Genomic DNA, 19,796 nt, shown 5'->3' with positions numbered 1-19,796 from the left:
GCCAAGGACAAGGTTTCGTACTCAAGACACCAAAGGGTACGATAGATCACAAACCCGAAGCTGCGCTTTTGAGGAAGAAGATCTTCAACACGCTTGAAGGTATCTTTGTGAAATATGGCGGCAGTACTATCGACACACCGGTCTTTGAGCTGAGAGAGATTCTGGCGGGAAAATACGGAGAGGATTCGAAACTGATTTACGATCTGCAAGATCAAGGAGGAGAGCTCTGCAGTTTGAGGTACGATTTGACGGTGATTTTCGCAGACTCCTTTACACTGTAGCGTCCAGCTCACTTGACAAATCAGGTGCCCTTTGCAAGATACCTCGCGATGAATGGGATCCAATCGATGAAACGATATCACATTGCTAAAGTCTACCGTCGAGATCAACCCGTCATGTCCAAAGGAAGAATGAGAGAGTTTTACCAATGCGTGAGCTCGCTGTCAAGAGCACATAGGAATCAGCTCACCTTTTGTAGGATTTCGACATCGCTGGCCCATCCGACCCCATGGTGCCAGATGCTGAAATCCTCGCCATCGTCTGTGAATGTCTTACTGCTTTGGAAATCGGCGAATACACCGTCAAGATTAATCACCGAAAAATTCTGGATGGGATATTCGAGCTTGCCGGTGTGCCGGCAGACAAGACGAGGAGTATATCCAGTGCAGTTGACAAGCTTGACAAGGTGAGGGAGAATTGTCTACCTTTAATTTTCGCTCATCGTCAATGAAGGCACCATGGAGTGAAGTTCGTAAGGAGATGACTGAAGAAAAGGGCTTGGACGGGAAAGTAGCAGACAAGATAGGAGAATATGTCGGGTTGAAAGGACCAGGATATGACCTTTTGGAGAAACTTGAAAAGGACGAGGGGTTGACAGGCGTCAAATCGGCGAAAGAGGGTCTGCAGGACATGCGGATACTGTTTGAGTATCTTGAGATTTTGGGTGTGTACAACAAGGTAAGAGGGTTCATTCTGTTGTCCAACCGATCCATCGCTAACTATTCTGCTACATAGATGAGCTTTGACATGTCTCTTGCTCGTGGACTCGACTACTATACCGGCATTATCTACGAAGCCATCACCGAGGGTTCAGCTCCTCCATCTGTGTCTCCCATCCCATCAGTCCCACCCACCGACTCAATTACATCCTCGACATCGAAAACACCTGCGAAGAAGCCCAAATCTACCAAGGCTCAGGGTGCTGAGGAGGACGCGGTGGACGAGACAGCCGTCGGCGTCGGTTCGATCGCCGGAGGAGGTCGATACGATAATCTTGTCGGCATGTTTGCTCAATCTGCCGGAAGTGGCAAGACAGACCCTGTACCCTGTGTAGGTGTCAGTATAGGTGTAGAGCGGGTCTACAGTATCCTGGAATCGAAACGAAGAGGAAAAGAAGAGAAGCTGAGAGGGAAAGAAACGGAAGTATTCGTCATGAACTTTGGGAAAGAGGGATTGCTAAAAGAGAGAATGGCTCTCGCCAAGACATTGAGGGATAACGGCATCAAGGTAGGTCCGATCTGGTCGTTTGCATAGTCCTGGTGCGTGATTGCTGATCTGCGAGCGTCCGCTCGTCATCAGGCCGAATACATGTTTAAAGTCAATGCGAAAGATCGAGCTCAATTATCCTTGGTCGATTCAGAGCAGATCCCCTTCGTGGCTATCCTTGCGCCGAAAGAATTGGCAGCAGGTACAGTACGTATCAAGGCGCAACTGGGCAAAGAAGCCAACAAGTCTGGAGATGGGGATGTCAAGGGAGAGGAAGTGAAAATGACAGATGTCGTTCAATACCTCAAAGAAAAGTTGGGTCATTAGGCCTGGCCATGGACGATTTCCCGTGTAGATGCGGGCGGGTCCACGGCACGATTCATACAGATTTCCACATTACGCATGTTTATATTCCGACTAGGGGCTCAAGCGACGAGCTAGTGCGAAGCATGCAGCACTGCATAATGCATTACAGATGACACGCAATACCAATGTCCAGATCGTGAAAAGTCATCAGAAATCGTTCTATCTACCCTGGCCATCCTAAGCCAACTTGACGCGCTCAATGTCCTCCCCTGAATTATCATGTGTCCCCGAGGCACCATTCAAATGAGTTGCATCATGTCGCTCGTGATGCTCCCGCTCTCCTCCCTCCCCTTCCCCCTCCCCTTCCCCCTCCGCATCCTCTTCTCGCTGTGTCCTGGTCCTCTGATCAAACACTCCGCCCTTCAGTCGATTCACGATGTCCAGTATGAACAAGGTCACGAAGGTCTGTATGAAGAACGCGGCGGCGATGATGATTAATGGTGTCTGAGTCCCTAATAGCTGATATATGGGGGCTGTACCGGCCAATATGTCATCCGCAGTTACATTGATAGTCTCAGGGCCAATGTCCAACAGTGTCATGAGACACAAGATGACTCCAGTGCCAAACTGTAGAGAGTGAACAATCCAGTGTCCGATGCCTTCGAATCTGTACCACAGGGTCGATCGGATCGTTGCACATATCAGTACGATGCCCTTGGACGCAAGATCAGCGATCAAAAAATGGATCCGTGATGTCCAGGCTTACTGCTGATGGGAACAACCAGGTAATACCACTCAGGGAAGCTTCGGCGATGATCGTTGACAGATTGATGACGAGATCCGCACTCTCCTGCTGACGTTCAATCAGATCCGGTCCAGTATGGCTAGTGTTGAGGGAGTAGAGCTGATTGTAAGTGTCTTCTGCCTCTTCGGAGGGTTCCACCCCGTAGCTCTGGAGGTGATAGGTTAGATACTGTTCCGAGTGATCGTCCAGTGAAGGCTACCCACCTCAAACGTCACAACAACGATCTGTCCAAAGTATTGATCGCTCAGGATTGTGCCGTCAACTGAGGAATACGATCAAGTCCGCCTCACACAAAGGCTTTAAAGAGACTCACTGGCTGGATCTTGACTCTCTGAAAGGTTCATCAAAATATGATAATGTGTTTCATACCTGCCTCAAGGTGAATCCCAGTATCGCGTAGGGGGGGTTCAAAAAGAACTTACGGCGGCTCAAGGGGAAGTCGACCGAGGAGACTTTCGGTGTACGTTTGGAGAGATTCCGGGACTTCCGTACCATTCGCAATGTAGCTCGTGACGTCTAGGTACTAGATCATGGTCAACCTTAGACATTTGAGCAGTTCCACTCGTACCCACCGAATTGATAACTGCTTGGACGCCGTTGTACACTGACAAGTCGATGACAGTATTGACCATCGCTGCCAGCAGCAATAACAGGGCAAAGTGAAGCGGGAAATGAACACCTTCCCATAGTAGCGCTCGAACGGGCGATACCTTGTCGGACTTGTCGAATCGACCAAACAGGATGTGCCAAAGCATGACGAGGATGAAGATGGCTGTGGAGTATATCAGCACCATAGTGTATATCGTGGACAAAAAACAAATTGTGCCTGGCTCACCCAGTACCAATTGAGCATAAGTGACGGAGACCTTTGCACTGATGCTCGTGATCGTATCGTTCATGGCGCGAATGATCGATATGAAACCTTCACCTCTGAGCTCAAGTCAGCATCTCTCGGTTGATCTCAGAAAGACGAGTGTGTACACTCGTCACCTTACAAGATGATCAAGGTAAAAGCACCGTATCTCTCAGCAACATTTCCACTGTCAATGTTTCCGTGCTGCTTGAGATAGATCTTGACCCGAATGGACAGCAGCTCCAGTAGGATGGAAGCGTACAGCAGACAGATCTGGCACGGGTGATGAGTTCAAAGTTGACGGATCCCCTTGCTCACTTTCGCTTTCACATGCGATGGTGATGTTGAAGGGAGGGTCACAGCTGCCACAATCAATATGCAAGATGCAAAGAACGTCCCTATGGAGATGTAGACCGAAGCCAGTGGCCTTCTCAATCGACGGCCTAACAGCCAGCCTGGACAGTTTAGCAAACAGGGCTCAACATACACAATCACTGTGACTCACAGACCAAGTACTGGACACACATGAGGAATCTAGACGCAGCGTACGCACTGCCTACGGTTGTGAAGCTTTCCAGAGCTTGAGCTAATTTGACGAAAGTCAGAACGAGTGAACCCATGACCGGAGCTGACTCACAATGAGCGATAGACTCCTCATTCGATATCCCCGGCATAGAGCTTGGATCCTGAATGGATCCTGGATTCCATTTCCCACTCCCTGACCCGATGTAAACGAAGACGGCAATCTGGAGTGATTTGACGAAACGATGATAGATATCGTCCGCTTGATATTGGATATCATAGGTCGTCTGGGAGGTCCACACCCAGTGAATAATCACAAAGTACCTATTGAGAGGTGCTCGTCAGCGCTAGAGGCATGCCCGCGACACTTGTCCAAAACTCACGAGAGGAAAACACTGATGGCATCTGGTGTCCTGATTTCGTGCGTGGAAGAGAAGACGGTGAGAACAGCAACGACAACAAGATCTTTGGGGGGGGGGGAAGGTCCGACATCAGAACGCCTGGATCAATGGAGATCATGAAAGACTTGCCATAGAACAAGCTCAACCATTCCGTCGCTTCATCCTCTTCCCTTAACCATTTCCCATCGTTCCCTTCTCTAGGTTTTCGCAACCACGGTAACTTTACAATCTTCTTCTTGTGGACTCCCTCCGATAGAATCGCTCTCCGCCGATGTATAAGATCCTTTCCAATGTGCAAAGGGTCTCTCAAAGATCGATGGTTCGTAGCGGTGGTCGCGGCGGACGAAGGCAGCTGCTTTTCAGAGTACCCACGAGAGTCATTGGTGAGCCGATGGGGGAGATTGGTATCCAAGCGTGGTGGTGTTGACCGTTCATCGTGAGGCGGAGACGACGACATGACTCAGCTTGTCATTCATCCCTACTAGAGGATTGCAGCCGGTGCTATGCCAAAAAAATGAAGGATGGAATTGAGTGTATATATCGAGGAATGAGAAAATCGCCTTCGCTTCCGAAATCTGACCCGGTAAATCACTTTTCGGTCTATCGGTCATCTCATGCTGCATCTGCTTCACGATCCACTTTGCCAAGACGACATTTCAAAATCAGACGATGCATTCTTTTATCATGTCTGACCCCACAAGGGACGAGTCTCCGCCGTGTGAGATAGTTCATCGTCACTTGACGACTCTAATTCCTCCTCTTCCTCCTCATCCGTTTCATCAGCACTCTCATCGTACTCCGGTACGATCGCACTGCGCGGCGGAGCCGTGACAGGAGCGTGCCGTGATGTATCGCTAGACAGCACGTTTCAGCCTATCGAACGCGATGCGTTTCTCAAGTTTTGCCTCACCTATCATCCTCACTATCATTGTCCTCGTCTTCGTCCTCCTCCGTCTCACTCTCACTATCGAGGAACTTGTCTAGATCCTTGAATTTTGCACCTCGAGTACTCGTATGCATCGGGAGTGACCCAGACGGCGAAGAATTCGTGCTTGATCGCGTGATAGAGGCAAAGGATGAAGAGAGATGTTGAGGGATAGGTACAGGTGGAGGCTGAGCCCCACCAGACACCTCCTTGTGATTCGCAGCGGGCTGTACGGGTGTAGGTGGGTGATTCGCAAAGCTAGATGGTACAGGTTTGTTGTGTTCAACTTGCGATTCCCGGAGAGAATAATCAGTCGGATCGTCCGTCCACTCTGGTACAGGCTCATAGCCGGAGAGCTTCTTGTGGATGATACGGGACATGGACCCGACTTCATATTCGCTCGTGCCTGCAATTGAGGTCAGCCTCGGAATCGCTTCTCAAGGCACGAGATGCTCACCCGCGGCAGATACCTCCTTTGCAGTATTCGGTCTGTCCAATAAGACCAACCTGACCTGCTCTCGACGCAAGATGACACCGCCAAGGTCATCATCCTCGTCCTCTTCTGATTCATCGGTGCTCGATTCCGCCTTCAAAGACTTTTGTTCCGCCCTCACACCACGAAGCAAAGCATGCAGAAATCTCGAGCGATCTCGGACATCATAGCTTGCGTCGTAGCGAGCCAGCATGAAGAGGTATTGACTCAATAGCTGCAACTTTGCCGTCGAGGGGCAGAGAGCGAGGACTTTGGCGGCGAGCGTTAGGATTTGCAATTTGACAATTTCAGACTGTCAGATCGTGAGCTCGAGTCGGTCTAAAGGGCTGAAGCTCACTTCTTCGGTAAAGCCCTTGACCCCTTTACGTAGTACGTCCGGTACCCAAGGTGCTACACCGTCCCAGCCAAGACCGCCCTCTGCAGTCTCCTCAGAAGCTGCAAATTGACCAACGAGCCAGAAAACGCTGGCACGCGCTCGAGCGTGAGTGATCGCATCAAGTCCTTTGGCCAGACGCGCTACGAGTCGCCGAGGATTGGTGCCTGTTTCTGTGGAAAATGTACTGGCGGGCAAGGCTAGAATGACGGATTTCAGAGCAATGACGGCCTGTGCGACAAGGGCGTCTACGGTGAGATTAGCCACCTCCTCTGGCCGCCGTATATTGAGCAGACTCACCTCGTGGTGACTTCAACAGCTTCATGAGAAGGTTCAGTCCTGCTGTCTTAGCTTCTTGTTGTGTTTGGATGCCGTGACCGATCGCACGGACAGCCTCTTCAGCGACTTGGTCGTTTGGGAACCGGGTGTATTGCTGGCTGTATGAGATAAGACTGTCGATCTGTTACTTACCTTGCATTCCCTCAAAAAGGCCTTGACGTTTGTAGCAGAGACTAGAGTCGCCAATGCTTTCAATTTGGCGATCTGCACTTGGCTCGACTCGGATGAATGCAGGAAGAATGAGCTGAACCGATCGGCAAATAGCCACTAACAATGGATCAGCCACGACTCAGTTGTCATTCGACTCACCGGTCGCTCCTCCACTATAGCGCCAATGACCTGCCAGGCCATCAAAGCCGATTCATCCTCTGCAGTCGAGGCGAGTTTGAGTAGTGGTGAAACGAGGTTCTCTTGCCCGATTGACGCGTGGCCGGAAGGTGCGAGATGATAGTACATGATAGCTGTACCTAGGACGACGGCGGGATTTCGGGACTGGAATAATGGCTTCGAACAGTGTAGGAGCATAGCAAGGTCCAAGTCGATGCCTGCAAACTCATCGTCGCTCTCGTCCTGCTTCGGGTCGGCTTTTGTGGAGGATTGAGCTCGAGGTGGAGGAGTCGAGCCCGCTCCCTCTGGCTTCTCCAACATGGTTCTCGCGTATCGTGTCAGAAGTTGTAAAGCCACCACCTGTCCCCATTCATCGGCGTCAACCAGGAGACGGCATATATGCCGATAATAAGGATGTAAGAGATCCAGTTGATCAGGACATATTACCAGAAAGGCATTGAGCGTGGCACCGAGAGTCAGGGGAGAGTGAGAAGACAGGAGAGATTGAAGGAGAGGAATGAGTTGATTTAGAGAGCTCGGATCGATGCTACATCTGATAAGCTGGTCCTCGACTCTCATCTCACCTGTAAACTTTCGCTAGACCGCCTGCGACTGTCTTTCGGACCCAGGGATTTCGATCATTGACTAACTTTTTCAAACCGAGCATGACGATACCTAATCAAGGTCAGCTTGAGCTTCGACCGCAGCTTCGACCGCGGCTGCAAACTGACCTTGAATGACCGGAACACGAATGGACGTCAAGACACGCAATGACATGGACCTGATCAATGGTGACGAGTCTGAGAGATCCTTCTGAAACGTATTGATCGATAAGAGCAAGAGATCCGAATTGGTCGATGCACTAAGTACGCGACGCAGCTCAGCCAAGACGGCTTCCTTCGATTGTTTCTCTCGGACTCACAATCTCAAGAGGTAGATGTAGACCAACTTCTTGATCTCTATACTTGTCGACCCCACATTCTTCACCACAACAGCAAAGAAGCTCTCCATGTCTCTGCCTTTGCTCATTCCTGCAATGATCCTCTTCATACCCTCCAGCTTCTCTTGTTCGATCCGGCTATCCAACAGCTTGGAGATCTCTTTGATCTTCTCATCAGACGTAGCTGTATCAAAGTACTTGGCGGAGGACGACGTGGATCCAGTTGTGAGGAGGGAGATATCACGGGTCGTCTCCTGATTCAAGATTTGATCTCAGCAGCTCAAGAGGAAATGTAGAGGGCCAACTCACGTGAAAATTCTCCTTTATCCGGGCTTGAAGCCTGGATAGGGCCGCCATCTTGCTTCCAGCGACCTCAGGCTCCAGATGAGCACTTTCAACGACTGAGGTGCCGGTTGAAGACGCCCGTGACGTCTAATCATCGTCCAGCTTGAATTCTCGGATCCGAAAGAAATATGGCTAGACCACGAAATACCCAAATTCGCTTCTCATTTGTCACTCTGACTGTTCTTGCACTCTTGCTTTGGACCATAAGGAGGTAGCAAACATCATGGCACAGGTCGCGACGGACATCGTGAGTCACTTGATACCGAAAGAATCAGTGCTGATATGTGGCCACTCAGCGCCGGACATTCCCCCGAACCGACGATGTGGTCGTTTCCTACATCGCCGGACTAGTCGATGATGAAGATGAAGAAGTGGAGGACATTCTCGATATGACTAGAGGTATGCTGCAAGGTGGGCCTTCGACCTCAGACTCGAAAGCTCTGGAGTCATTGTGAGTGCTCTGGTTCTGAACAATATCATGTCATAGCTTGACTCATTTTGCTCCGACCCTAGTATGGCCCGCCTGGTGACCTACCTCGAATCGCAATCACATAAAAGAGTTCGTAAATCCACTGCGGTTGCCCGTTTGGACAAAGCCATCGAAATGAGGACTCAGAAAATGTCTGCGACAATCGCTATGACGGGTGCTGTCGATCTCGAGTCCAATACAAAAGGTCAAGCTTCCCGAGTGGATCTGGCGAAATTGGCCAAAGCCGAAGCCAAACTCAAGGCTAAGATTGAGAAACGATCCAAGCGGGACCTGTATCAAGGCTCAAAGCTCATCGACATGCAGAAGAAACAACAGACCTACGAGGAAATGTTTATGAAGGTCAACCCGCTCGACTTGACAGGCGCTGCCAAGGGAAAATCGAAGGATATTCAGCTGTCAAATATCGATGTGTCATTTGCGTCGAACAAAATTTTGTGAGTGATATGGCCGGCGGAAAGATGTCAAAGGCTGACACTATGATGCAGGTCTGGAGCGAACCTCACCATGGCTTACGGCAGACGTTACGGGTTAGTCATCTCTTCAGCATTGGCGTTGTCATGGCTAATTTACCACCCAGATTGATCGGACGAAACGGTGTTGGAAAATCGACTCTCCTAAGGCACATGGCACTAAGAGAGGTTCCGATCCCGACGCATATTTCGGTACTGTGAGCTCCTCAACCATCTGGAGTTCGTTGGCATAGCTGACAAGATCCAGGTATGTCGAGCAAGAAATCGTTGGAGACGATACCTCTGCACTCGACTCTGTGCTTCAAGCCGATGTCTGGCGACACAAATTGACGCAAGAAGAGGCTGAGCTCAACGCACAACTCGAAGCCTTGGAGAAAAGACCAGTCATGCAACCCAATGGCGACGGTGCAGATGCTGTTGAAGCAGCTGCAGCAGATACCAAAACCAAGGACGCAGAAAAGGATGAGCTGTCTCTCCGGCTCGGCGAAGTGCAGAAGAAGCTTGTGGATATCGAAGCTGAGACTGGTCCTGCTCGAGCTGGATTACTGTTGGCTGGTCTAGGGTTCTCGGATGCCGACCAGAAGCTTCCGACGAGGAGCTTCAGTGGTGGTTGGAGAATGCGATTGGCACTTGCGAGAGCCTTGTTTGTCAAGCCTGACGCGAGTGATCTCATCACAGTGTAGAGCCATTGCTGACGATTGTTGCAGCTGCTCATGTTGGATGAGCCGTCCAACATGTTGGATCTCAATGCTATTGCATGGCTTGAAGACTATCTCCAGACCTGGCCAAGTACACTGCTCGTCGTGTGAGTCGACGCTTCGCTCGTCCTGACGATTGCTGACTTGTCGTCATAGGTCTCACGATCGAGCTTTCCTCGATCACGTCGCTACCGATATCATTCATCAACACTCGCAACGACTCGATTACTTCAAGGGCAACTTTACTCAGTTTTACGCAACCAAAACGGAGCGAGCGAAGAACCAACGGAAGGAGTATGAATCCCAGATGCAGTATCGTCAACATCTTCAGGCGTATATTGATCGATGGAGGTACAATGCCAACCGAGGTGCGGTTGTTTTTTAAACCGGGGAACCGGGTTCCTGCTGACACATGCCCCCTAGCTCCCCAAGCTCAGTCCCGTATCAAGATTCTTGAAAAACTTCCAGTTCTTGAGCCACCGGAGGAGGATGACTCAGAAAGCTTCAAGTTCCCTGACCCTGAGAAGCTTTCACCGCCACTGCTGCAATTGGACGAAGCGACTTTCGGATACACCAAGGAGAAGATTATTCTCCGCAACGTCAATATCGATATCAATTTGGATTCTCGGATAGCCATTATCGGACCGAACGGAGCTGGAAAATCGACTCTCATCAAGTTGCTCATTGGATCTGTTCAGCCTTTGAACGGAACGGCGAATCACAACAATCGATGTCGTATCGCCTACTTTACCCAGCATCACATTGATCAATTGGATCTCAACGCCACGCCAGTCGGATTCTTGCAAAATCGATTCCCTGGTAAAGTTGAGCAGGAGTATAGATCTCACCTCGGTTCATTCGGAATCACTGGTTTGACGGGTCTCCAAAAGATTGGAACGTTATCTGGAGGTCAGAAGAGTAGAGTGGCCTTTGCCGTTCTCAGTATGCTTAGACCTCACATCTTGTTGTTAGATGAGGTAGGTCCCGATGCGGCCCCGTCCGTTTCTCCAGCACAGGGGCTGATTCTCCATCTAGCCATCCAATCATTTGGATATTGAGGGGATGGATGCGCTTATCGAAGCCATCAAAGTATACAAGGGAGGTGTCATCAGTATCAGGTGAGATCGTGACGGCACTCGTTTTTCTCTTCATCGGGGCTCAGGCTGAATTCATAATGTCCAGTCACGACGAGCGATTCATCACCAATACCTCGAATCAGGTGAATGAGCCATGACCAAAAAAAAAAAACGCTGATAGACTATTGCTCACCGTTGCCTTTCAGCTCTGGGTATGTGCCGAGGGCAAAGTCACCAAGTACATGGGCGACGTGACAAGCTACAAAGTGCGTTCTCCTTGACAGTGTTCCTTCGTGTGATTCGCAGCTAACATTGTTTCCAGGAACTTATACTGGACAATATCAGGGCCAAGACTCGACCTTGATCAGACGACAATGCGGCTTGCCCGCCCAGGTACAAGCTTGACGCTGAGAAAATGGCGCTCAAATCGTAGGGAATCCGATGGGGTTTACGGGCTATTAAAATCATGCATGTTCATTCCTTTCCAATGATTTACCGTCAGAAGTCACACACAGGAAGGCCCATCGCACCTCTCAATCAGTCTCTGGACTTTGATCCACTCTCAACATACTTCTCTCATGCTGAAAGTCAACAGCACATTTGGGGTCCCAACTCAGGGGAGAGTGCCTGATTTGTACCGCTATCTCTAAGGAGAAAGCATGCATCCAGCCTAAGCGAGTCGCGCTGTGTCGCGCTTGCACGCGTGCAGAGGTGAAACGATTCATGCAAGTATGCGCGTGTATTCATACATACCACGGGGTAGCAAGTCTTCTTCTTCATCTACATGCACCCAATGGCTGTGTGCTTGTTTCTGTTTGACTCCTCCTGGGTTGGTTCGGCTCTTCAAATCCTCCAGCATGTCATTCTCAGCTCTGGCCCCCGTAACGTCGATGTAGAAGAACAAGAAAGGGGAAGATAAAGTATGTCTATAGGCTGGAAGTCGAGTGTTGGGAGAGGATAATTAAGAGGGGAAAATTTGAATCACTTGCTCCCTTCGGAACTCCACGGCCCTGTTTGATTAGGGCACGAGAAGTGTAGGGCAAGGTTGATGAAGAATAAAAGAGAGAAACAAAACAGCCAATGAAGCCGGAAATCACGGGACAGCAGGGCCTTGAGAGGAAACGGCGTAAGGTGCATGGCGTTGGTAGGTAGGGGACGAAGCATGTCGTTGCAAGAGGATAAATGAAGAACATGAGAAGAGGGGAAACGGACGATTGAATGAAAATAAGGGTCGGTGAAGAGAGAGAGAGAGAGAATGTCCATCGTAGCCCAGAGAGGAGAGCAGCCCAGAGATCAAGTCGAATCCAAAACTCATGATGTCGGTGCTACTTCTCCGGTGATCGGTCCCTCGGCTTCGTTCTGAGTGATATCTCCGAGGTTGTGGAAGTCTGCAGAGGGTGTGAGCCGATCGCATGACAGCAACGACACCTGACTTACCCAAGATTTCACTGTACATCATGACCTTCCATGTGTCTACTGGCAGGTCGGCGTCATTGAAACTCCAGTCAAAGACTTCAGCGGCGACCGGCTCGTCTGTCGGGTCGTGGTATGGTGCAAGGTACTCGTGAGCCAAGCCTTCCGCCGCGGAGATACGGGTGCGCGGGTCGAATACCAGCATCTTCTCCAGCAAATCGAGGGCTAGCGTAGTGTAAGCACTGAATGCTGGTCGTTTGAATGACCACTTACACAAAGGATCCGCATTGGCGAATTTGGTGGCGAATGGCACTTTTTCACGTTTCGGCAAGCTCTGAACGAATCGAAGTGTCTAGAAGAGAGGGGTCAGAAACGCTTAGAATAGCGACGATGTCCCCCACGTTTTCACTGGCAATAGTCTTGATTACGTCGTCTGGCGGGGTTCCGAGGAGCTCTGTGATAATAGAGAACTGGTTCACGTCTAGACCATCATCAGCTTGATCGACGATGCCGGGCAAAGCCACTTACGGTCCTTTCCAGGGAATAGTGGTTTTCCCTCCAGCATCTCAGCGAAGATACATCCTGTGCTCCAGATGTCCACTGCGCAGCGTCAGCAAGTGTGTGCGTGGAAAAGGCAATGTGACCCACCCGCAACATCATACTTTTGCCATGTCAACATGATCTCAGGCGCACGGTAGTATCGAGTAGACACGTATCCTGTCATTTGAGGGTCTTGAATACGAGCAAGACCAAAGTCACAGATCTAGATGACTTGTGAGTCGAGACCAAACGGCAAGAAAGAACTGAGCGGCTCACCTTCAAATCGCAGTTCTCGTTGACCAGAATATTGGACGGCTTCAGATCTCGATGGATGACACCCGCCGAGTGAACGTATTTTAATCCTCTCAGGATCTGATACAGGAAGTACTGGATGAATTGCTTTTCAAGGGGTCGGGAGGTGAGTAGACGATGGAGATCGGTTCCCAACAGTTCAGTGACAAAATAACTAGACGTTGTGAGCTTGAGCCAAAGCGGAGAACGGAGAAGCTCACATGTCCTCCAACGGGGAGATGAAGATATCGCTGAGTGATATGATCTACACGCAGGGTCAACGAGAGCTCTGCAAGTATAGCGAGCCGCAAAACCACTCACGTTCTCGTGTTTAAGATGCTTTAGCAGCTTGAGCTCTCGGTACGTCCGTTTACTAAGCACGGGTGTGGAAAAGGGCTTCATAATTTTCTTCACGGCAACCGATGTTCCAGAGAGCTGGTCCTTGGCGGAGCTGCGAGCGAGACGGAGCAACATAGAGAGGCAGAGGCGAGTAAATGAAGGATGGGGAGGGACGGAGACGGCCATGTCAGCACAGCCGATTTCGACACTCGTAGTCTCCAATCGAGAACCCACCAAACCAATCCGAAAGCTCCCATGCCCACCGGTTGAAGGTCTACATATCGCGTGGTGACCTCAAAGACCTGTGAAGACGCGTGAGCAACGTCCAAATCACGACTCGAGACACTCACTGTCCCGAAGATGGACAGTTTGACGAAGTCGGCCATGGTATAAGAAGGTCGGCCAAAGGGGACTGTGCGAGCAGGAAATGAAGACGCAGCAGAGGCAGCAACAACGTGGGGGCGAAGAAGAGGCCAAAGAAGCACAGGTTGATAAAGGGATGAAGAGGTAAGGTGTCGCCAGAAGGAATCAAAAGCGAAGGTCGACAAAGCAGGATATAGTGTCAGCGTTTGAGGAAGTTCGACAAGAGAATGTGCAACGCCTTTTTTCTCCTCCGTTTCCCTTTCCATCCTGTGATTCTGCGACGACAAGGTAGAGAACTGGAAAGACTCACAGATGACGTGTACTGGTAGGATGACCTCTCTCGATGTGATCTATTCTGCCTTTGACTCTAGCTTGTGTCTCGACACCAATAGAATCTGTGTGTTGGATTTTATTGAAATCGATCGTTGCTGGGTTGCACGAAGGATGACGCTGTTTTATAGAACCGCGGCGTATGCTCCAGATAACACACGAATGCCTGGATGTCTCCACTGTCTGATCTAGCTAGCAGCTGTCCGGTTTCCCAGAGATGGCGCGCAGAGAAGGACACAAGGTTGATAAGAGAGAGAGACACAGAGCAACGATGACTGAGTTGACGGCTCGGTGAGAAATGAGAAGAGAGAGGGGAGCTTATGATCAGCTACACACCCAGGCAGCGTAAGTAAAAACGTAAAGAAACACGCGGGCCCTGGGAGGAAGCAGCTTTCTGCGGGTCTTGCGCCCCCAGCCCACACACACCCACACAAGCCCTTACCGTTCCCGGCTGCGGAGTTTTCACTCAATGTGGCACTCGAAAACCTTTTTTCTCCACGGAAGCATAAAATGGGAATCATAATACTTTGCCAGAAAATGCTAATACTTCCACCCCCCCCCCGAATTAACCTTGTCATATTTCTAATGGAAAGAATGCAAATTCCAGCAAAACTCCCCCCCCTGTCCCCCCTGTCCCCTCACAAGGTCCAGAACGTTTCCCAGGATTCCCCGTGAGGCGGGAATCGCCGGGGAGGATCAGCTGGAATGCATACCTATGCAATGGCAGGGCAGCAGCACACGCGGAGACTCGGAGAAGCCGCAGTCGCCTTCTCCTCTATACAAAGATGATCCGTATCATCGAGTGCCGATGGAGCCGCTCCCATGTATATGCCACAATGGTCTGTCATTGCTGGATGGCCAAGCTCATTTGCAGGACGAAACACGACCAACTCTGCGAAGATGTGGCACCTCACCTTTCATTAGCTTGACTACCATCTAATGAGGAGCTTGCAGCGATACGACCGTCGCTGACGCTGATGCCAACACTACTACCAGGACTGATGCTGCTATCATGTCTGCTGCTATTGTCCCCTAGGCCGGTCGTCCCGCCCTCATCGGTCGCCTGCCAAGGCGTAGATATCCTCAACGCGGACATCCCATCTGGCCCCGGCAGAGCCTGTTCTGAACCCCTTTGAACAGTCATCAATGGTAATACGTCTCCGATCCCATCCTGATGACCTAATGACATCCATCCAGCTTTTAATCCGTTGGAAACGACAGTCTCCAATATACGTTGGATATTCTCATTTCTTGTGTGGTAAATGCAAATCAGCACTACCCACCGAGAAAGAGCTGTCCTCACCTCTCTCTCATATCGTCCAGTGTTTTACTCCATTTCCCGTCATCTTCTATCAAGCCTTTGATACTCCCTAGATCCGCTTCTAGCCTTTCTAACCGGTCCGAGACGTCGTCTCGCCGTTTACCTTCTTTCCGTGAGGATCGCCATGATTCACCGACAACGAGACCCGCACCGACCAGAAAGAGAAAGGATTCGGCGAGGGTCGTGGCACCGTTTTGAATGGCCCTAGGGAGGAGATCGTGACGGCAGCAGCAGAGAGAAAGTGGTTCAGGGAGGATCAAGTTCCAGAACGTGTAAGGGTGAGAGCGAATGAAGGGAAGGTGTACGAGCAGCATGTCGTGGTCAGCTTGGCGCTCATCTCCCGCTCCTATGCCGCCCACCTGGTATCATTCAATGGCTTGATGTTCTGGGCGGACTCGTTGAGCAGACCCATCCGAAGTCTGGCTTCGGTCCTGTGCATGCGCTAGAAATCGTCAATCAGGTTGTGTGACCTTCGCTCAAGCAGTAGTCCACCACACCTGAGCCAGACCAATGCACAGCCGTCTAAACGACTCATGCCTGATGACGAAGTCAGCTCTCTGTCTCTTATACTTGTAGGGACTCACTCTGATGCTTGAGCCTTGATGGTATTCGCAATGGGTTTCGCGAGGGTCTTACAGTGCACTTCAGCTCTGTCTGTCGACCTGCTGTCGCCGAACTCACCCGCACGACCAAGCTGAATATCTTGACCGAGGCCATCTCGCAGAGGCGTAGGATCAATACCTAACTTGGCGTTCAAGTATGGTTTCGTGGTTGTCCAGGGCAGTTCATATGTACATTAGATTGAAAATGGATGCAGCGGTGACGAAATCGACACAAGCCCCCGGCAAACGCGCTTTAATATCCGCCTCGGCAAATGGATCCAAAGTATGGGCCATTGCAGAAGCAACTTTGATGCGATGCGGGTCGATAAGGTGAGCTGTCAGGACATCTCCACCATCGGATCGTACCTGCCAAGTAATGGCAAACTCGGACCAGGCTTATCATACCAGCCCACGCCGATTCTCAGTCCTCCACACTCCGCAACTGGCATTTCAGTATTTACGGAGATGAAAGAACATCAGCCAGCTGCAGCAGGGGCGTTCAGTCTTGCCCTTGGCTCCTCCGCAGTAGTAGTTGATCTATACCCCCTGACGACATGCATGCGAAGATACCACATGCTCTGAAAGTTGTACCTGCGCTGTGAAGGATCGTCTGGCCCGTGATGATCTCGCTCCCATGCACACTCCTCTCAAAGACATCATGAACTTTTTTTTAGGTTGGGTCGCTATCCTGCTGCCTGGCGTACTAACTGCATCCATTGGTGCTGTAGGAGCTGTAGCCAAGACACCCCTTTTAGCCATGTATTCAGTTCACGGATGGTACGCCGAGTGTTATGGGCAGTTGGAGCAGAGGTAAAAAGCCTAATACTTCACGGTGGAATGTAATTAACAACACTGCCCAGATGCGCCCAAATGCCCAAATGTGTGTGGCGTCGTCGCCCGATCACCTACCTTTTCGGAGTACGGTGAGCAGATGCGAATATTGTACGCCATGTCTGCAAAGAGTAAAAAGGGTGGAGCGTCGATCAGTTAGGTTTGTCCGACATGCAGTTCATCCTTGTGAACATACAGTACTTAGGTATACAAAGAACGGATCATTCAAAGGGAGTCTTTCCCACCCGAGTCCACCGGCCTCCTCCTTTGTTGAACTGTGTACGATTTTGAAACTCGTCAAGGGATCTCTGAGCGTCGGCCATTTCTGAGGGACAAACAGACGGGAGTGATTATCGACAGCTGCTGGGCTGTACATGCTGCTCAGAGAGAGCACGGTTCGCTCTTGACATCGTGTCCGGAAAAGACTGAAGAATCACACCACACCCAAAAGGGCAAACTTTCCTGTCCACATGCCACGACTATCATTGACCGAGATGGCGAACCAAACTACGGGTGTTCAGCTTACTCAAACCCGACGGATGGTCCTGATGCTTGTTGGTGAGCGCACTAGACGTTCCTGTGTCGCCTCAATAAGGGGCTGACGAGAGCTGCTCAAGGCCTCGCGATCATCATGTTCTCCCTCTTCGCTCTCATCGCTTCAGATACGGACAAGTGGTCGAGACATCTAGAGACGCTCAGCGATAAGTGGCAGTATGCCGTGGTGAGCGAGCGATACGAGTGAAACATCTTGAAACTCCCTCCGTACTGACTGACATTTTGCCTATGAAGCCCAACCGTCCGTCGAGGATTGTGCCACACTGCACTGGGCTGGAAAGTGAGCCGACAATTATGCTAGGAGATCTGCCAGGTTTCCTCGTGCTTGATAACCTGTGGTTCCACGAAGACACATTCTGTGAGTCCATCCCTCTGCAGTATATATACACTCTGTCGTATCATGCTCACTTAGACGGTCCTCAGATCTGTTCGCTGAGAAGCCTGAAGATATGCCGGACAAAGACCGGGCGATGTCCGGTCCCTTCGGCTGGGAAGTCAGGCCATTCGAAGACATGCCCTTGCTGTTTGAGAGGAATCAGTCGATATGTCTGGAAGGGTCGTCTCGTGAGTCCAAAGAATTACTCAGTCAATCCCCACGAATTGCCTTCTGACCTCCTATAGTTCTTCTCGTGGACCATCCGCAATGGGGTGAAGACGGTCAATATACCGGTTACTCACACTACTATCACCTCTTCGGGGAAGGGTTCATGGGAGCTTTGGCAGCGCTCGAAGCTGCCGTCGAACCCATTGTCGACCAAAGTCGACCAGAATTAGGCGAATCACTCTGGCCACAGCCGTACCTGAATACGACCATTGACAGCCGATTCAGAAGCGAAGAATATACTTGGGCACATGGAAAGGCACATCATGGAGTAGAATTTGATCGAATGGTCATACCTTGGATCAGCGATTGGAGAGATTCTCACGGTATCAACTCGTTCTTGTTCAATCATATCTACGGGAAGAGTGAGTCGAAGCAGAGTAGTGTTTCCCGATCTGAAAGTGGCGGTCGCTGATGGTGTGATCTTTATTTAAAGCTACCGTGGAGGCTGCCGAATGGGAAGAATGGAGAGAGGAAGGTCTATGGGTCTCAATGCGTCGAGGTGAGTATTCAGCCCCTTGATTCCGGCCAGCTGGGTGGGTGTCAAATGGTCTAACTCGGTCGTTGCACTGCAGTGGTGATTGCAGACCGATGGGCTGCCGCACGATATAGTCCGCCAGTGGAAGGCTGGTATCGACAAGCCTTGTCAGCATTATCCCTACCATTCTCTCATCTCTTCTTCGAGCGGACTCGAGCCAAGCTATTGAATTCATTAGAGATCCCGGCGTTACTCCGTCCGTCATTGGGCAAATCGCTTCGGAAGATCCCCAAGATCCTTTACGTCTCGAGACAATCTTCCAATAGGAAATTTACAGAGCAGACGCATAATGCCCTGATGGATGTCTTGTCCCATTTTGAGGAAACGGGCAAAGCAAAGATCGATTATGTCAAATGGGAAGGACTGTCAAAGAAAAGTCAGGTCAAAATGAGCTCCGATGCCGATGTGAGTGACACGTTTCTAGAGCTACAGTATTTTGCAAAGCTGGCTGGCTAGGGCAGCCTTTTGCTGATGATCTTGTGGTCGTAGATTTACCTCGGTGTTCATGGGAATGGAATGACTCATCAGCTGTGGATGCCACCAGGTGGTAAAGTCGTCGAAGTGGGTCTCAGTCGAGCATCATCTTTTCTTAGCTTTTAAGGATCAACGCTGAATAGATACCACACCTCAGTGCTTCCCCCTGGATACGTTTACAAGAGATTATCAGATCATCGCCGAATTCTTAGGGCACGATCATCACCTCATTGTAAATTTGTCACACGCTTTCGTCCCCCTAGAGCCCCATCAGCGCTGACGCGTTGACTTTCCCTAGTGGGGCAATAGAGTCGTACCGCAGACAGAATGGGATGAGGGTCAAGCAGGGGACTATTCATCCATATGGAGTGGGCGACCCATCCCTGTGAGTAACCATTTTGCCACGCCACATCCCATTCCCCAGTATTGATCTTTATTTTCTTAAGCTCGACGTGGATTTCATGCGGAACTTACTACAGAATCTCTTGAATGAGATGATACTTTGAATCTGGAATCCAAAAGGGTCATCAATGGCATGGGCCAGTTGTAAGTTTCCAACCTATGGTTCTAGAAGTCCTGTGGAAAGCAATGAATACCACATCAAAAGTGGCTCGCATAGCGTAGTACTGTGTATGTACGACTCCCCCGGATGCCTTCTGTAGACTCCAGGTGGATTCTGCAAGGGTTTTGTTCCCCGGGGCCGATGCATGGGCTGAGTGCCCAGGTGCATGCAATGAATACAACAAAATC

General features: G+C 50.4%; 8 protein-coding genes across 8 annotated transcripts; 4 read left to right on the top strand and 4 right to left on the bottom strand.

Annotated features, from left to right (window-relative positions):
• Positions 1–8: 8 nt before the first annotated feature.
• BD324DRAFT_640419 (hypothetical protein) lies at positions 9–1,940 on the top strand (the record flags this gene model as incomplete). The annotated part of the gene is made up of 6 exons (XM_022017348.1): positions 9–251; positions 306–431; positions 479–685; positions 733–957; positions 1,015–1,506; positions 1,579–1,940. Coding segments are annotated over 6 exons (1,527 nt in total), but the record flags the coding sequence as incomplete, so codon positions are not given.
• Positions 1,941–4,922, bottom strand: BD324DRAFT_640417 (hypothetical protein). The gene is made up of 13 exons (XM_022017347.1): positions 4,502–4,922; positions 4,355–4,436; positions 4,087–4,295; positions 3,955–4,035; positions 3,768–3,904; positions 3,592–3,722; positions 3,432–3,526; positions 3,169–3,368; positions 3,019–3,119; positions 2,910–2,965; positions 2,800–2,858; positions 2,558–2,743; positions 1,941–2,505 (listed from the first exon to the last, which is right to left on the bottom strand). The coding sequence occupies exons 1-13, from the start codon at positions 4,827–4,829 to the stop codon at positions 2,029–2,031; spliced, it is 2,142 nt and encodes a 713-aa protein (XP_021867612.1). The 5' UTR covers positions 4,830–4,922; the 3' UTR covers positions 1,941–2,028.
• Positions 4,923–5,240: 318 nt separating this feature from the next.
• BD324DRAFT_334323 (adaptin N terminal region-domain-containing protein) lies at positions 5,241–8,361 on the bottom strand. The gene is made up of 10 exons (XM_022012520.1): positions 8,079–8,361; positions 7,752–8,023; positions 7,561–7,691; positions 7,414–7,504; positions 6,812–7,376; positions 6,635–6,769; positions 6,464–6,596; positions 6,128–6,411; positions 5,755–6,082; positions 5,241–5,703 (listed from the first exon to the last, which is right to left on the bottom strand). Exons 1-10 carry the CDS (start codon positions 8,124–8,126, stop codon positions 5,279–5,281), a joined length of 2,412 nt encoding a protein of 803 aa, XP_021867611.1. The 5' UTR covers positions 8,127–8,361; the 3' UTR covers positions 5,241–5,278.
• On the top strand, positions 8,185–11,336 carry BD324DRAFT_334253 (P-loop containing nucleoside triphosphate hydrolase protein). Its single transcript, XM_022012519.1, has 13 exons — positions 8,185–8,361; positions 8,411–8,565; positions 8,628–9,038; positions 9,090–9,131; positions 9,182–9,271; positions 9,322–9,733; positions 9,782–9,879; positions 9,929–10,140; positions 10,196–10,749; positions 10,808–10,890; positions 10,955–10,991; positions 11,055–11,114; positions 11,171–11,336. The coding sequence occupies exons 1-13, from the start codon at positions 8,338–8,340 to the stop codon at positions 11,210–11,212; spliced, it is 2,220 nt and encodes a 739-aa protein (XP_021867610.1). The 5' UTR covers positions 8,185–8,337; the 3' UTR covers positions 11,213–11,336.
• A 365-nt stretch (positions 11,337–11,701) lies between these two features.
• Positions 11,702–13,817, bottom strand: BD324DRAFT_670432 (putative mitogen-activated protein kinase; the record flags this gene model as incomplete). The annotated part of the gene is made up of 11 exons (XM_022018931.1): positions 11,702–12,236; positions 12,286–12,486; positions 12,535–12,613; positions 12,663–12,742; positions 12,790–12,861; positions 12,910–13,024; positions 13,078–13,267; positions 13,314–13,357; positions 13,414–13,543; positions 13,666–13,733; positions 13,782–13,817. The coding sequence occupies 11 exons, from the start codon at positions 13,815–13,817 to the stop codon at positions 12,160–12,162; spliced, it is 1,092 nt and encodes a 363-aa protein (XP_021867609.1). The 3' UTR covers positions 11,702–12,159.
• A 1,210-nt stretch (positions 13,818–15,027) lies between these two features.
• BD324DRAFT_640393 (optic atrophy 3 protein-domain-containing protein) lies at positions 15,028–16,589 on the bottom strand. The gene is made up of 6 exons (XM_022017346.1): positions 16,127–16,589; positions 16,030–16,076; positions 15,943–15,982; positions 15,805–15,887; positions 15,428–15,649; positions 15,028–15,374 (listed from the first exon to the last, which is right to left on the bottom strand). Exons 1-6 carry the CDS (start codon positions 16,160–16,162, stop codon positions 15,035–15,037), a joined length of 768 nt encoding a protein of 255 aa, XP_021867608.1. The 5' UTR covers positions 16,163–16,589; the 3' UTR covers positions 15,028–15,034.
• A 1-nt stretch (position 16,590) lies between these two features.
• BD324DRAFT_640390 (hypothetical protein) lies at positions 16,591–16,983 on the top strand. The gene has a single exon (XM_022017345.1). The coding sequence runs from the start codon at positions 16,682–16,684 to the stop codon at positions 16,859–16,861; it is 180 nt and encodes a 59-aa protein (XP_021867607.1). The 5' UTR covers positions 16,591–16,681; the 3' UTR covers positions 16,862–16,983.
• Positions 16,984–17,044: 61 nt separating this feature from the next.
• Positions 17,045–19,738, top strand: BD324DRAFT_684385 (hypothetical protein). Its single transcript, XM_022019217.1, has 11 exons — positions 17,045–17,436; positions 17,496–17,599; positions 17,668–17,791; positions 17,857–17,997; positions 18,055–18,399; positions 18,471–18,536; positions 18,610–18,977; positions 19,062–19,133; positions 19,204–19,278; positions 19,345–19,431; positions 19,493–19,738. Exons 1-11 carry the CDS (start codon positions 17,349–17,351, stop codon positions 19,550–19,552), a joined length of 1,530 nt encoding a protein of 509 aa, XP_021867606.1. The 5' UTR covers positions 17,045–17,348; the 3' UTR covers positions 19,553–19,738.
• The last annotated feature ends 58 nt before the right edge of the window (positions 19,739–19,796 follow it).

This window comes from Kockovaella imperatae (assembly GCF_002102565.1).
Source record: "Kockovaella imperatae strain NRRL Y-17943 chromosome Unknown BD324scaffold_31, whole genome shotgun sequence".
Lineage (NCBI taxonomy): Eukaryota > Fungi > Basidiomycota > Tremellomycetes > Tremellales > Cuniculitremaceae > Kockovaella > Kockovaella imperatae.
This window is presented reverse-complemented; position numbering and strand designations above follow the sequence as displayed.